At 43.1% G+C, this 12304-nt stretch overlaps 1 protein-coding gene across 1 annotated transcript in view; it reads right to left on the bottom strand.

Annotated features, from left to right (window-relative positions):
• LOC108696071 (cGMP-dependent protein kinase 1) overlaps positions 1 to 11634 on the bottom strand; it is a 430860-nt gene extending 419226 nt beyond the window's left edge. The window contains exon 1 of the mRNA XM_018225072.2: positions 10811 to 11634. Coding sequence (XP_018080561.1) covers positions 10811 to 11082 — 272 coding nt within the window. The 5' untranslated portion in view covers positions 11083 to 11634. The remainder of the gene's footprint in view (positions 1 to 10810) is intronic.
• Between the last annotated feature and the right edge of the window lie 670 nt (positions 11635 to 12304).

The raw sequence follows: 12304 nt of genomic DNA, 5'->3' as shown, positions 1-12304 counted from the left end.
CTGCCCCTAAGGGGCAGATTTACTAAGCTCGAGTGAATAGTTCGAATCCAAAAATATTCGAATTTCGAAGTAATTTTTTGGGTACTTTGACCATCGAATTGGTCAAATTCAATTGAATCGAATGATTCGAACTATTCGAAGTAAAAAACATTCGACCATTCGATAATCGAAGTACCGTCTCTTTAAAAAAACGATATTCGAATTTTGAAGGATTTTACTTCGCGGGTTGAATTCGAGGGTTTTTTAACCCTCGAAATTCGACCCTTGATAAATCTGCCCCTAAGTGTCCATTCACCCAGCACATCCAGTTTTATGTTAATTGTAAAAGGAATTTCTATTGAAAGCAGTCTGTCTATCTCTGTCACCGGCTCTGGTTCTGACTCCTGAAACAGTGTAGCTTCAAGGGGTCGTTCGCCTTTAAATTAACTTTTCCAGTTATTATGCTGTAAAGTTTGATATTCTGAGACAATTTGCATTTGGTTTTCATTTTTTATTATTTGTGTTTTTTTGACTTATTTAGCTTTTTATTCAGCAGCTCTCCAGTTTGCAATTTCAACAATCTGGTTGCTAAGGTCCAAATTATCCTAGCGACCATGCATTGATTTGAATAAGAGACTGAAATATAAAAGATGAGTAATAAAAAGTAGCACTAAAAATAAATGTGTCGCTTTACAGAGAATTTGTTTTTTAGATGGCGTCGGTGACCCCCATTTGAGAGCTGGAAAGAGTCAGAAGAAAAAGGCAAAAAATTAAAGAACTATAAAAAATAAATAATTAAGGCCAATTGAAAAGTTGCTCAGAACTGACCATTCTATAACCACCCCTTTGCATGGCATCTGTTAATCAGTTGGCATCTGCTACATTGTTTCAAACAGACACTGCTTTCTATACACAGAAGTCCAATAAAAAAGAGTGATGGCCCCAAATGCAAACCTGTTTACTTTAATAGGCTATAAATGTTACTTAGTGGCCCATTAACTAAGCCCGAGTGAAGGAATAGAGGAAAATAGAGGAGAAAAACTTCGAATTTCGAGTGTTTTTTTTGGCTACTTCGACCTTCGAATTGGCTACTTCGACCTTCGACTACGACCTTCGACTTCGAATCGAACGATTCGAACTAAAAAACGTTTGACTATTCGACCATTCGATAGTCGAAGTACTGTCTGTTTAAAAAAAACTTCGACCCCCTAGTTCGCCACCTAAAACCTACCGAGGCCAATGTTAGCCTATGGGGAAGGTCCCCATAGGCTTTACAAGGTTTTTTTTATCAAAGGAATTTCGTTCAATCGATGGATTAAAATCCTTCGAATCGTTCGATCAAACGATTATTCCTTCGATCGTTCGATCGAACGAATTGCGCTAAATCCTTCGACTTTGATATTCGAAGCCGAAGGATTTCAATTCGGCAGTCGAATATCGAGGGTTCATTAACCCTCGATATTCGACCCTAGGTAAATGTGCCCCTAAGTATCCCAAATTCAAGAAAACGACACGTGAATTCCCATCGTCCTTGTGTTTGAATTTAACCCTTTGCTGTCAGATCACTATGTGACCAGGTGTGTAGCCCTGAGTTTACAGGTAATGTACACCGTGAGGGCCACAAGATGAGAAAGACTGACAAGGGAATGAGGGCAAGAATTTGGAACAGAAGGTTAACTGTCTGGGGCTCAAAACAGTCCTGGATAAATATATGTAATGGGATGATGTTATTGAGTTATTGGGTCCATTCAAACAAATCAGTTCCTTGTACTGGAAGACACGCGATGACCTGGTAACAACCAGAATAAAGGAAACAATGGCATAAAGTGCCTTAGTGCTTTTAAACATGGTCACTGGATCCCTGCCTGTGGCCTTCCCATTGGATTTTAGCAGATGATAGTGATTTCTCACTGTTGGAGCCAACGACTGCTATGTGTGTCATTGCCCTAAATATGCTCAGAAGCTGCAGCCTGTCATTATCCTTCCCTATGATACCGGCCCAGCCAGGAAAAACAATGTATGATACCAAAGTCATTTTTAGGTAAGAAAGATAAAGGATCCACACGAGCAGATTTAGTCACATGGCGACTAATCGACTCTTATTCTGGGCGACAATCTCCCCGAACTGCCTTCACGCGTCTTCCCAAGTCGCCTGCGCTAAAGCACACGTGGCGCTACATTTTCTGAAGTTGCCCGAAGTTGCCCGAAGTTGCCTCACGAGGAAACTTCAGGAGACTTCGGAAAACTAAGTTCGGGGAGATTGTCGCCCAGAAGGAGAGTCGATTAGTCGCCAGGCGACTAAATCTCCCCGAATCTGCTCATGTGGACTGACCCTTAAAGGCAGAGAAGCACAGTCAGATTCGGGGAGATTAGTCGCCCGTCGACAAACCTCCTCTTCTTCGGGGTGACTAATCTCCCCGAACTGCCTTCCCACCGGCTAGGATGGCACTCAAAGCGCTTCGCCGGCTTCACCGGTGATTTACATTCTAGCCGACAGGAAGACAGTTCGGGGAGATTAGTCACCCCGAAGAAGAGGAGGTTTGTCAATGGCTACTAATCTCCCCGAATCTGAACGTGTGTCTCTGCCCTAAGTCTCATGCCCCCTTCTTAATTTAGATTGCAAGCTCTCCTTTGCATAACCCTCTTTACCTCTTGTACCAATCAGTACTTGTATGTATGTTTTAGGTAAGGATGCACCGAATCCACTAATTACCGAATCCGAAACCTATTTTGCATATGCAAATCAGGGTGGGGGAGGGTAAAAAGAGCCGCATTGCACGGCTAAAACTTCCTTGTTTTGTGACAAAAAGTCCCATGATTTTAAGGATTCGGTTCAGCCAGGCACGAGAATTCAGCCTAATTTTTCAAACTCAGATGAATTAAATCTACCTGAAAACTTGAATCAAATCTAATTCGATTAGAATTTAAAAAACTCGATTTGAGTTTTTTCTCCGAAAAAAACTCGAATGTCAGGAAGGCTGCAAACATCACCAAATTGATCCCTGGACTTCTCCCATTGACTTAAACAGCAATTCGGCAGGTTTTAGGTGTCGAGTAGTCAAATTTGAGTTCTTAAAGGGCCAGAGTATAATAAATCTCGAGAATCGAATTCGATTTTTTTTTAAAAAAAAAAACTCGAATCAAATTTGAATCATTTCATATCTAATTTCACAGTTTTGACCATAAAAAACTTGAATTTTCAATTTGCCCCATCATCTTCTAAAGTACCTGCTGTGTTTGGCACTTTTAGGGTTACTACATCCCAGTCCTTGTCCCCCACCCCCCCAAACACCCCCCACCATCTTTCAACAATCACTATGTCAATATACTTGACCTGTCCAAATTGTTTAAAAGTGTAATGAGTCAGACTGCCAAAAATAAACTTTATGGCTTCCATTCTAAAGAACATGTCCAAACACTCCGTGGAAAAGAGAGAAGGTTTACCCTATGTACTAAATAATAAATCACAGCGGAAAAACTGGGGAGGTGTTGGAAGGCCAACCGAGCTCTGCACATTTTTGTTCTGATGGATTGATTGAGCCGAGCCCTTGGTTATTCGCCATTATTAATAGAGCCTTGGCAGAGACCATTCACCAATCCCACTAGTGCCTGCCCCAGTGGAGCTTACAATTTAATCTCCGTATTTCACATTAGATGTTGTTGAACTACAAATTTCAGAATCTCTCACTCTATATATATAGTTTCCCAATTTAGAAACTGGCGGGTGGTAACCATCAAGCACATGCCCAACTGCTATTATAAGAGCTGGCAAGAAGAGGACATGGTTTCCTATTAATACTTCCGCTTTAAAAGTAACTGGTAGCTGCAACCCGGTTTCTCTGATCCACATCAGCAGAGAAGGTTGGAGCCACTGTGAAGTCAAAACTCTCAGCTTCAATGTCAGTTCAGAAAATCACAGTAATGATATCAGTGCAGCATCTTTTATTCTATTGGAGAGACCAAGGCAGAGTTGAAAGAACCAGGCTATGTATTAATGGACCCCCAGACTGGCGTTGCATCTTTATTTCAGCAATTATAGTGAGTTGCAGGAGCAGACTACTTTGAAGGTCTACCATGATGCCATCATTAGACATTAACAGATATGGCATTAAATACAATTGTGATGCAGCAACACAGTGACTGGGAATCAATTATATAAATGTTATTAACACTATCTTGCCATACTTTATCTATTATGTTACACACAGTCATTATAGGGTACTATAGACACCATCTCTCCCTACTATACCTGCTATCCCACAGTCACACTCCCTTCCCAGAGACTATTATCCACTGTTACTATAGGCACCATCTCTCCCTACTATACCTGCTATCCCACAGTCACACTCCCTTCCCAGAGACTATTATCCACTGTTACTATAGGCACCATCTCTCCCTACTATACCTGCTATCCCACAGTCACACTCCCTTCCAGAGACTATTATCCACTGTTACTATAGACACCATCTCTCCCTACTATACCTGCTATCCCACAGTCACACTCCCTTCCCAGAGACTATTATCCACTGTTACTATAGACACCATCTCTCCCTACTATACCTGCTATCCCACAGTCACACTCCCTTCCCAGAGACTATTATCCACTGTTACTATAGGCACCATCTCTCCCTACTATACCTGCTATCCCACAGTCACACTCCCTTCCCAGAGACTATTATCCACTGTTACTATAGGCACAATCTCTCCCTACTATACCTGATATCCCACAGTTACACTCCCTTCCCAGAGACTATTATCCCACTGTTACTATAGGCACCATCTCTCCCTACTATACCTGCTATCCCACAGTCACACTCCCTTCCCAGAGACTATTATCCACTGTTACTATAGACACCATCTCTCCCTACTACACCTGCTATCCCACAGTCACACTCCCTTCCCAGAGACTATTATCCACTGTTACTATAGACACCATCTCTCCCTACTATACCTGCTATCCCACAGTCACACTCCCTTCCCAGAGACTATTATCCACTGTTACTATAGACACCATCTCTCCCTACTATACCTGCTATCCCACAGTCACACTCCCTTCCCAGAGACTATTATCCACTGTTACTATAGACACCATCTCTCCCTACTATACCTGCTATCCCACAACCTCTCTCTATCGTATGTTGGAGTAGAATGCTATAGCTCACAATTCCAGAATTCTCACAGTTTAAATCACTTCATTGCAATCTTGATGTTTTAGTGAAGTACTATTCCCATCATGCCAAGAGATCCTGGAAGGTGGAAATAAACAAGCACTTCAAGCGACAGATGGTCATTTTGACATTATCGGCTGTAGATAAACCAATAGAGCTCCACTCATTTCAAGGGCACAGCTTTACAATGTAACCTTTCCTGAGACCACCGCCCCAACTATTTAAGGCAGGATGCATCTAAATTAGAAATCTTACTCAAATCACAAAGGTTGGCCCTACTTAAAAAACCAACAACTGTTCCCTATTTTAATGCACGTCCGCATTCCTGCTATATTTTGAATGTCTGTTTCAATACAGGGATTTCTCCTTATGGAAATCTGATCAGGGGGGTCAGGCATTATTTTGGGATGTACGTTTTTTTTTTCCAGCTTGCATGGTAAAACAACTGTGTTGTCAGTTTGTGATGATGATCATCATGGGAATAGGGTAAAAAAAAATGATTTGCACAGGAGTCTGCTATAAACAGGCCTGAAATTCAAAGGAATGCAAAACTTTTAATGGAAATGAAAGTCCTGACCACATTTACCAATGTGAATGGCATAGGTTTGCTGCTGCTTGTAATGTTGCCTTTATAGGAGAGGGGGGTTGGTTTCTAATTTTCCTTTAACAGCCATTCCTTTCATTATAAAACAGGTGTCAGGAATGCCGTTTCATTCTTTTCTCTATTAAATAGTTTTTAATTTTTAAAAAAAAATTTAATCAGCCCAATGCCGTTAAATGCCATTAGGAAGCAACACACTTGAGCTGAGATTAAAGCTGAGATTTAACCTCACAGAACACAAAGAAATCTTTTGGCAGGTCACTATTTCCTTTTTTGACCAAATAAAGCGCTGAACCTAATCATTGGGCGCTGGGCCTAAGAGCTGGATCTTACATGGAACCCACACCAAGCCACTGGCCACAGACCACAAGAACTACACAATGGCTGACAAGATTTTACACCCTGTCCAGCTGATCACAGACAATGAACCAGGTGCCAGTTAAAGGGATTCACCTTTAGGGCTCTTACAGACGAGCGTTTTTACCTTCGCTCCCCTGCGTTCCGTTTTTCTGCGTTCAGCCGCAGGGATAGACGCATTACATTTTTTCCAATGGGGCTGTACTCACACAGGCGCGTGTAGGCGCTGAACGCAGGTTGAGACGCAACATGCTGCATTTTTCCTGCGTTCGGCGCCTACACGCGCCTGTGTGAGTACAGCCCCATTGGAAAAAATGTAATGCGTCTATCCCTGTGCTCCCCTGCGGCTGAACGCAGAAAAACGGAACGCAGGGGAGCGCAGGTAAAAACACTTGTTTGTAAGAGCCCTTAAGGGCTGAACTCCATGGTGCGGCTTGTTCCTATGCGAGGTGCTGAGAGGAAGCACATGCGATGAGACGGATGCAGCGAATATAAGGTAAGTAATAGAAATGTCGGAGCTTGTTGCTGCGTGAATCCAACAGGACACAACTGTCGAATGAAGACGCAACGTGCGTCGTTCGTGTCCAACAGTCGTGTCGGATGCACGCAGCCACAAGTTCCGACAGTTCTATTACTTACCTTATATTCGCCGATTCCTTCTCATCGCGTGCGCTTCCTCTCAGCGAGTCAGATCTCAAGAAGACGCACCATGTGGTTCAGCCCTAAGTTAACTTTTAGAATGCTATAGAATGGCCAAGTCTAAGCAACTTCTCAATTGGTCTTCGTTATTTTTTTTGTTTTTTCAATTATTTGCCGCCTTCTTCTGACTCTTTCCAGCTTTCAAAGGGGGTCACTGACCCCATCTATTGCTACTTTTATTACTCATCTTTCTATTCAGGCTTCTCCTATTCATGTTCCAGTCTCTTGTTGAAATTAACGCATGGTTACTAGGGTAATTTGGATGCTAGCAACTAGATTGTTCAAACTGCAAACTGGAGAGCTGCTGAAGAAAAAGCTAAATAACTCAAAAAGCAGAAATAATAAAAACCAATTGTAAATTGTCTCAGAATATCACTCTACTAGGGTTGCCACCCGGCCAGTATTTTACTGGCCTAGCCGGTAAAACACCAGGGCCAGGGCCGGGATTACAAGTTTACCGACAATGTAGCTGCCGGTAATTTGTAATACCAAACTTACATTTTCGTCGGCCCGTCCCTTTTGTGATGCTACCCTCGTGGCCCTGCCCCTTTTGGCCCGCCCCTTTTGTGTCACGTCCAGCCCCTTTATTTTCCGCCCTCACCATTGGCCGATAATTATTTTTTTTATAAAAGGTGGCAACCCTACTCTCTACATCATACTAAAAGTTAACTCAATGGTGAATAACCCCTTTAAAGAGGAATCCAGCACAAAGAATAGACTGGATAACAGCGTTTATAAAGGTAACAGTCATTCATGTGCCTGCTGTCCGTGGACAGGAAGTAGCTAGTCACATGGTATCAGGAAGTGGCTGACAGAGCAATGTTTAGATATCTTATTCCACAAGGATGTACAAAGTACAATAAATAGGTTTATACATTGAACATACAGAACTCATAGTAACCAATAACCAACACAAGAGGTGAAGAGGGCCCTGCCCAAAAGAACTTACAATCTAAAAATTGCCAGTTATACGGCCCTGACCAAATTTTGGTTCTTAGTGAGGGGCTTGACATGAAAAATTGTTTCCATGCACAAATACAAATATTATTATGCTATTGAGAGAACAATATTCAAGTAATGATTAAAGTAGTTCTCTTCTGAGCATTTTGTACTGAATGGCTTTACAACACCAATATAAAGTTTTACTGTCACTAGGGTTGCCACCTGTTTGGTTTTGACCGGACAGCTCGTTTTTTTGAAGGCCTAGCCGGTAAAACACGTGCCAAGGCCGGCACTGGTATTACAAATTTACCTGCAATGTAGTTGCCGGTAAATTTGTAATACCCTTAAAAAAGCCCTTGGCCTGCCCCTAATTCGCTTAGAACTTACCTTTTTTCGGCCTTCTTGCCATCGTGATACGTGGCCCTGCCCCTTTTGTGGCATGGTATGTGTCTCCACCCCCTTTTTCATCACAGAATGCCCATTTTTGTTCCCTCCCACCGGCCAGTAAAAACTTTGAGAAAAGGTGGCAACCCTACCGGCTGTCCAGGTCAGAACCGGACAGGTGGCATTTGGAAAACCGGGCAGGATTTCCTATGATTGACGTGACGAACAACCAATTGCTGAGTCATAGCCCCGACTAGGGTTGCCACCTTTTATAAAAAATGTTACCGGCTGCTGGGGGCGGGACCTCAAAAGGGGCGGGATGTGACGTCAAAAGGGTGGGGCGTGACATCAAAGGGGGCGGGGTCACGCGACGGAGACCCGCGGATACTAGAAGAGGGGAAAAAAAAGGTAAGTTGCAGGGGATTGGGGGCAGGCCGAGGGCTCCTTTTGATCGTATTACAAATTTACTGGCAGCTACATGATAAATTTGATAAATTTGTAATACCGGCCCCCGGCCTTGGCAGGTATTTTACCGGCTAGGCCGGTAAAATACCGGCCGGGTGGCAACCCTAGCCCCGACGTCACAACCCCATCCCAGTCGCGACACGACCCCTGCCCGAAATTAGAAGGGCCAAAAGGTGGCAACCCTAACTGTCACCTTCTTGCCTTCATGTAGTCATCTTGCCCTGCTCTACTTGCTCTTCCTGATTCCGACTTCTGCTCTGCAGGCCCCCTGTTTGTGCCCCATAAACACAGCTCTGATAGTATTAGGTAATGATTAATGTTTAATGACGCAACACTCTCTCTAGTGAAAGTGAGTCAAATGCTGACATTGTAGTTGGAATGCCTAGGACAACCATGGCCTGATTTACATAGCTGGTGCCCCTAGGCCCGCTGCCATTCATCACCCCTGTCCCCTCCCTTCTATTCGCTCAAATTTTCATAATAGGGACCAGAGCAATTGGGATTGGCACGCGGGAAATTTAAAAAACAACCGTATCTCTTGCGCATCCCCAGTGTTTCTGGTCTGGACCAATGTGGGTGTGGTTGGACAGCATGTCGCCCCCTAAAATCCTGCTGCCCTAGGCCTGGGCTTTTTGTGGCCTCTCCACAAATCCGGGCCTGGGGACAACAATATAAAGTAAAGTATTGTTAAAGAAAAAATATATATAAATATATATTTATATTTAAAATAATATATAATATAGTTGAATAACAACTAGGATTATTAACCCTTTGACAAAGCTGCTTGTGTGCATTTAACCCTTTCAGAACCCAGCAGACTATGAAAAATGTGAGAATGACTCATCGTATTTATTGTTCCTTTAAAAGAATTAACTCACTCCATGCCGGTAAAGCTTAGCCTTATATGTGTCTCAAAAACTATTCAGCAGCCCAGGTCAAGTTAATGTTGATGGTAATTATTAGCCCTTTTTCTTTTTCACAAAAAGAACAACTGGGGCACTGAATGACAAAATGCTAAATACCTGAAATGCTTAAAAGGCTCAGGATGTCTAGAAAGGAAGGGGGTGGGGAGGGTTAAATAAATAGAATTTTTAACTCTTCCATTGCTGCAGCAGTACAGTCTGTTCAGCTGTTATAACAGATGTGTCTTACAACAACAACAATCTCTAAGAGGGCACAGTGATGCTAATGGCTTAAATTTGCTTCAAGAATGAACCCCAAACTCATTATTTCGTCATTGTTACAACTCCCAGCAACCCTCAATGACCAAAGGGGACCATAGAGCATATACACAGAATCAACTGGAGGAATAATTTTTAAAATCCATTTCTCCCCACAAGGGTTAACCCACTTCCTCTTTCCAGGCTTATCCTGGGATGCACTTGATCTTTCTCCGCCTAACATTAAAGTGTCCCTGTGCACCCTCATTCATCCCTTCTTTTGAGTTTGTTAGAAGACCCATCTCCATGGAAACACATTGACACGACCATTTTTTCTTTAAAAATGCAGTTTTATATTGTCACCATTGGTGAATGTCTCCTTTTGAAGTGAGCTAAGAGTACGGCAGACTTAGAAATGAGGTCTGATGAGCACTATATAAAGGCAAAGCGAGTGCTTCTGACTAATGGGATATTAAATATCCTGAAACATGCATTTTCAACCTTGCACATCAGCTTCTAAAAGCCAATAATGCTCTCCGCTTCCTGTATTTCATTTCCAATGGGGGATCTAATGACACATGAAATCAATTCTCCTTTCCATTGTCTGCAAAGCTCAGTAACACCATCAGGAGGGGGGAAAAGAAAGTGTGAGGAGCGGGCAGATCCTAATATTGTTCCTCTGTACAGAGACTGGGAAGGAGGTGGAACTCCTTAATCAGAGGAAGTTGTTTAAAACAGCTGAAAAGTTGGATGAAGCCCCTCTTCCTACTCCCTCCCCTGTTTTGGGGGTGTGCGCTTAACCTCTCTCCCTGGAACACTTTGGCACAAATAGTTTTATCTGTTCCTAGCTGGACATTAGCTGTTCTCTTTTTTTCCCAAACGCTGTTCAAACTTTGGATCTTCTCTGCTGGTGCTGGGAAACAAGAAAACAACCCCAAGGCATCCAGCATTTTGCCCTTTAAACCCATTCATTTGGCACATTTTGTGCAGCAGGGCAAGGTTAACCCAGCAACATTCCAATGACAAGTGACATGTAAAATCTCAAAGGCTCCTACCTTTCCGTTTTGGTGAATTTTTTGAACGCCTGCCTGGTGAGATCATGGTAAGATCTAAAGCTTTGAGGTTCTGCTGAGATGCCCTGTGCCCTGGTGGTCCTTGGTCCAATGTTGCTCGTGCTGGGCATCGCCAAAACAGACTGATATTTGTGAAGTTTCCTTTTCAGTTCCTGGATTTCCTTGTCTTTCTCCGACAGACGATTTTCCAGATCCCTGATCCTCTCCTCCTTCAGGATGAGGATCCGGGCAAAGTCCTCTTCTAGATCACTCATCCTTCTCCTCCTGGTGCTCCCAAGTTGCAGACTTGCGCCTGACAGATCCAAGTGTAGGGAAGAAAAAGATGAATGAAATCTCTTCTGAATGAAGACTTGGGTGCCTGCTGCTGAACTTTCTCCCTAATGCACTGAAAATGGAAAGAAGGAGGGTGGGCTGTCTGAAAAGGAGCACTGGTGGATGATGATGAGAGCTAATCCAGTGTCCCTTCTGGGAACAGATGATTATCTTTCATTGAGAAACCAATTAGAGCTGCTTGTTTCCACCACCCCCCCACCACCACCAGCCCAGGATCAATCCATAGAAAGCAAGTGTCAGCCTCCCCTGCTGGGCTACTCAAATGTGTGATCACAGGCAGCCCTGTCCTCATGCAAACATCATCACAACTCCACCACTAAGTGGCCAGGAGAAGAGAATGAAAAAGAAGAGCTTTGTGACACTCACTCCAAGTCTTCCTGCTCAAAATAGAAACAATTACCATGTGATGGTAAAATGCTGACGCAGCTCCCTGTAACTGGATCCTGGGACTATGAAATCAGAAGAAAACACTTCATATAGATACAGTATCAAGGCTTTGGGATTCTGGAGCCTGTCACCTAACCGATAAGGAGGTCTCTCCACACAGCTCATCCATCAGAGTAGCGACTAGCGAGAAGTCACCAGCATGGGGCATGGACAGAGGGACTGGAGCTGGAATGCTGGGATGCTGCTTTTAGCACATATTAGTTCTAGAGTGGGTCCCCTGCCATTCCACTCCAAATATGTCTCTGCCAAAAATCCTGAGTTAGGTATCATTGCTCTCACCCTTGTACCATTGCCTCTTAGGTTCCGTAATGCCTGAAGATGTTTTCTAGGAGATCTCTGGAGGTAAGTTGAAATACATGATTGCACTTATACTGATCACAGATCCCAGATACCCCCCAAAGTCTTATTTGTACTGTATTTAATTGTATTATTATTATTTATTATTATTGCTGTTCTTTACTAAGGCAAGTAGATGTCATAGAAAGCAAAGGAATGCTGTTTTTGCAAGCAGAGCTTACACTCTAAAAAGAACATCAGGTGTTTATACATAAAACCTAAACCTTACAGAATGAAAAAGAAATCAAGGGTATATGGTAAAGAGCATTCCACAGGGCATTCCTGAGTCTGTGCTCTTATCTTGTGGACTGGCATCCAAAAACCAGATGCCAGGCTGTTTATTACAGGGAAACCAGGGAT

The sequence above is a fragment of the Xenopus laevis genome, chromosome 7L (assembly GCF_017654675.1).
Source record: "Xenopus laevis strain J_2021 chromosome 7L, Xenopus_laevis_v10.1, whole genome shotgun sequence".
Taxonomy (NCBI): domain Eukaryota; kingdom Metazoa; phylum Chordata; class Amphibia; order Anura; family Pipidae; genus Xenopus; species Xenopus laevis.
This window is presented reverse-complemented; position numbering and strand designations above follow the sequence as displayed.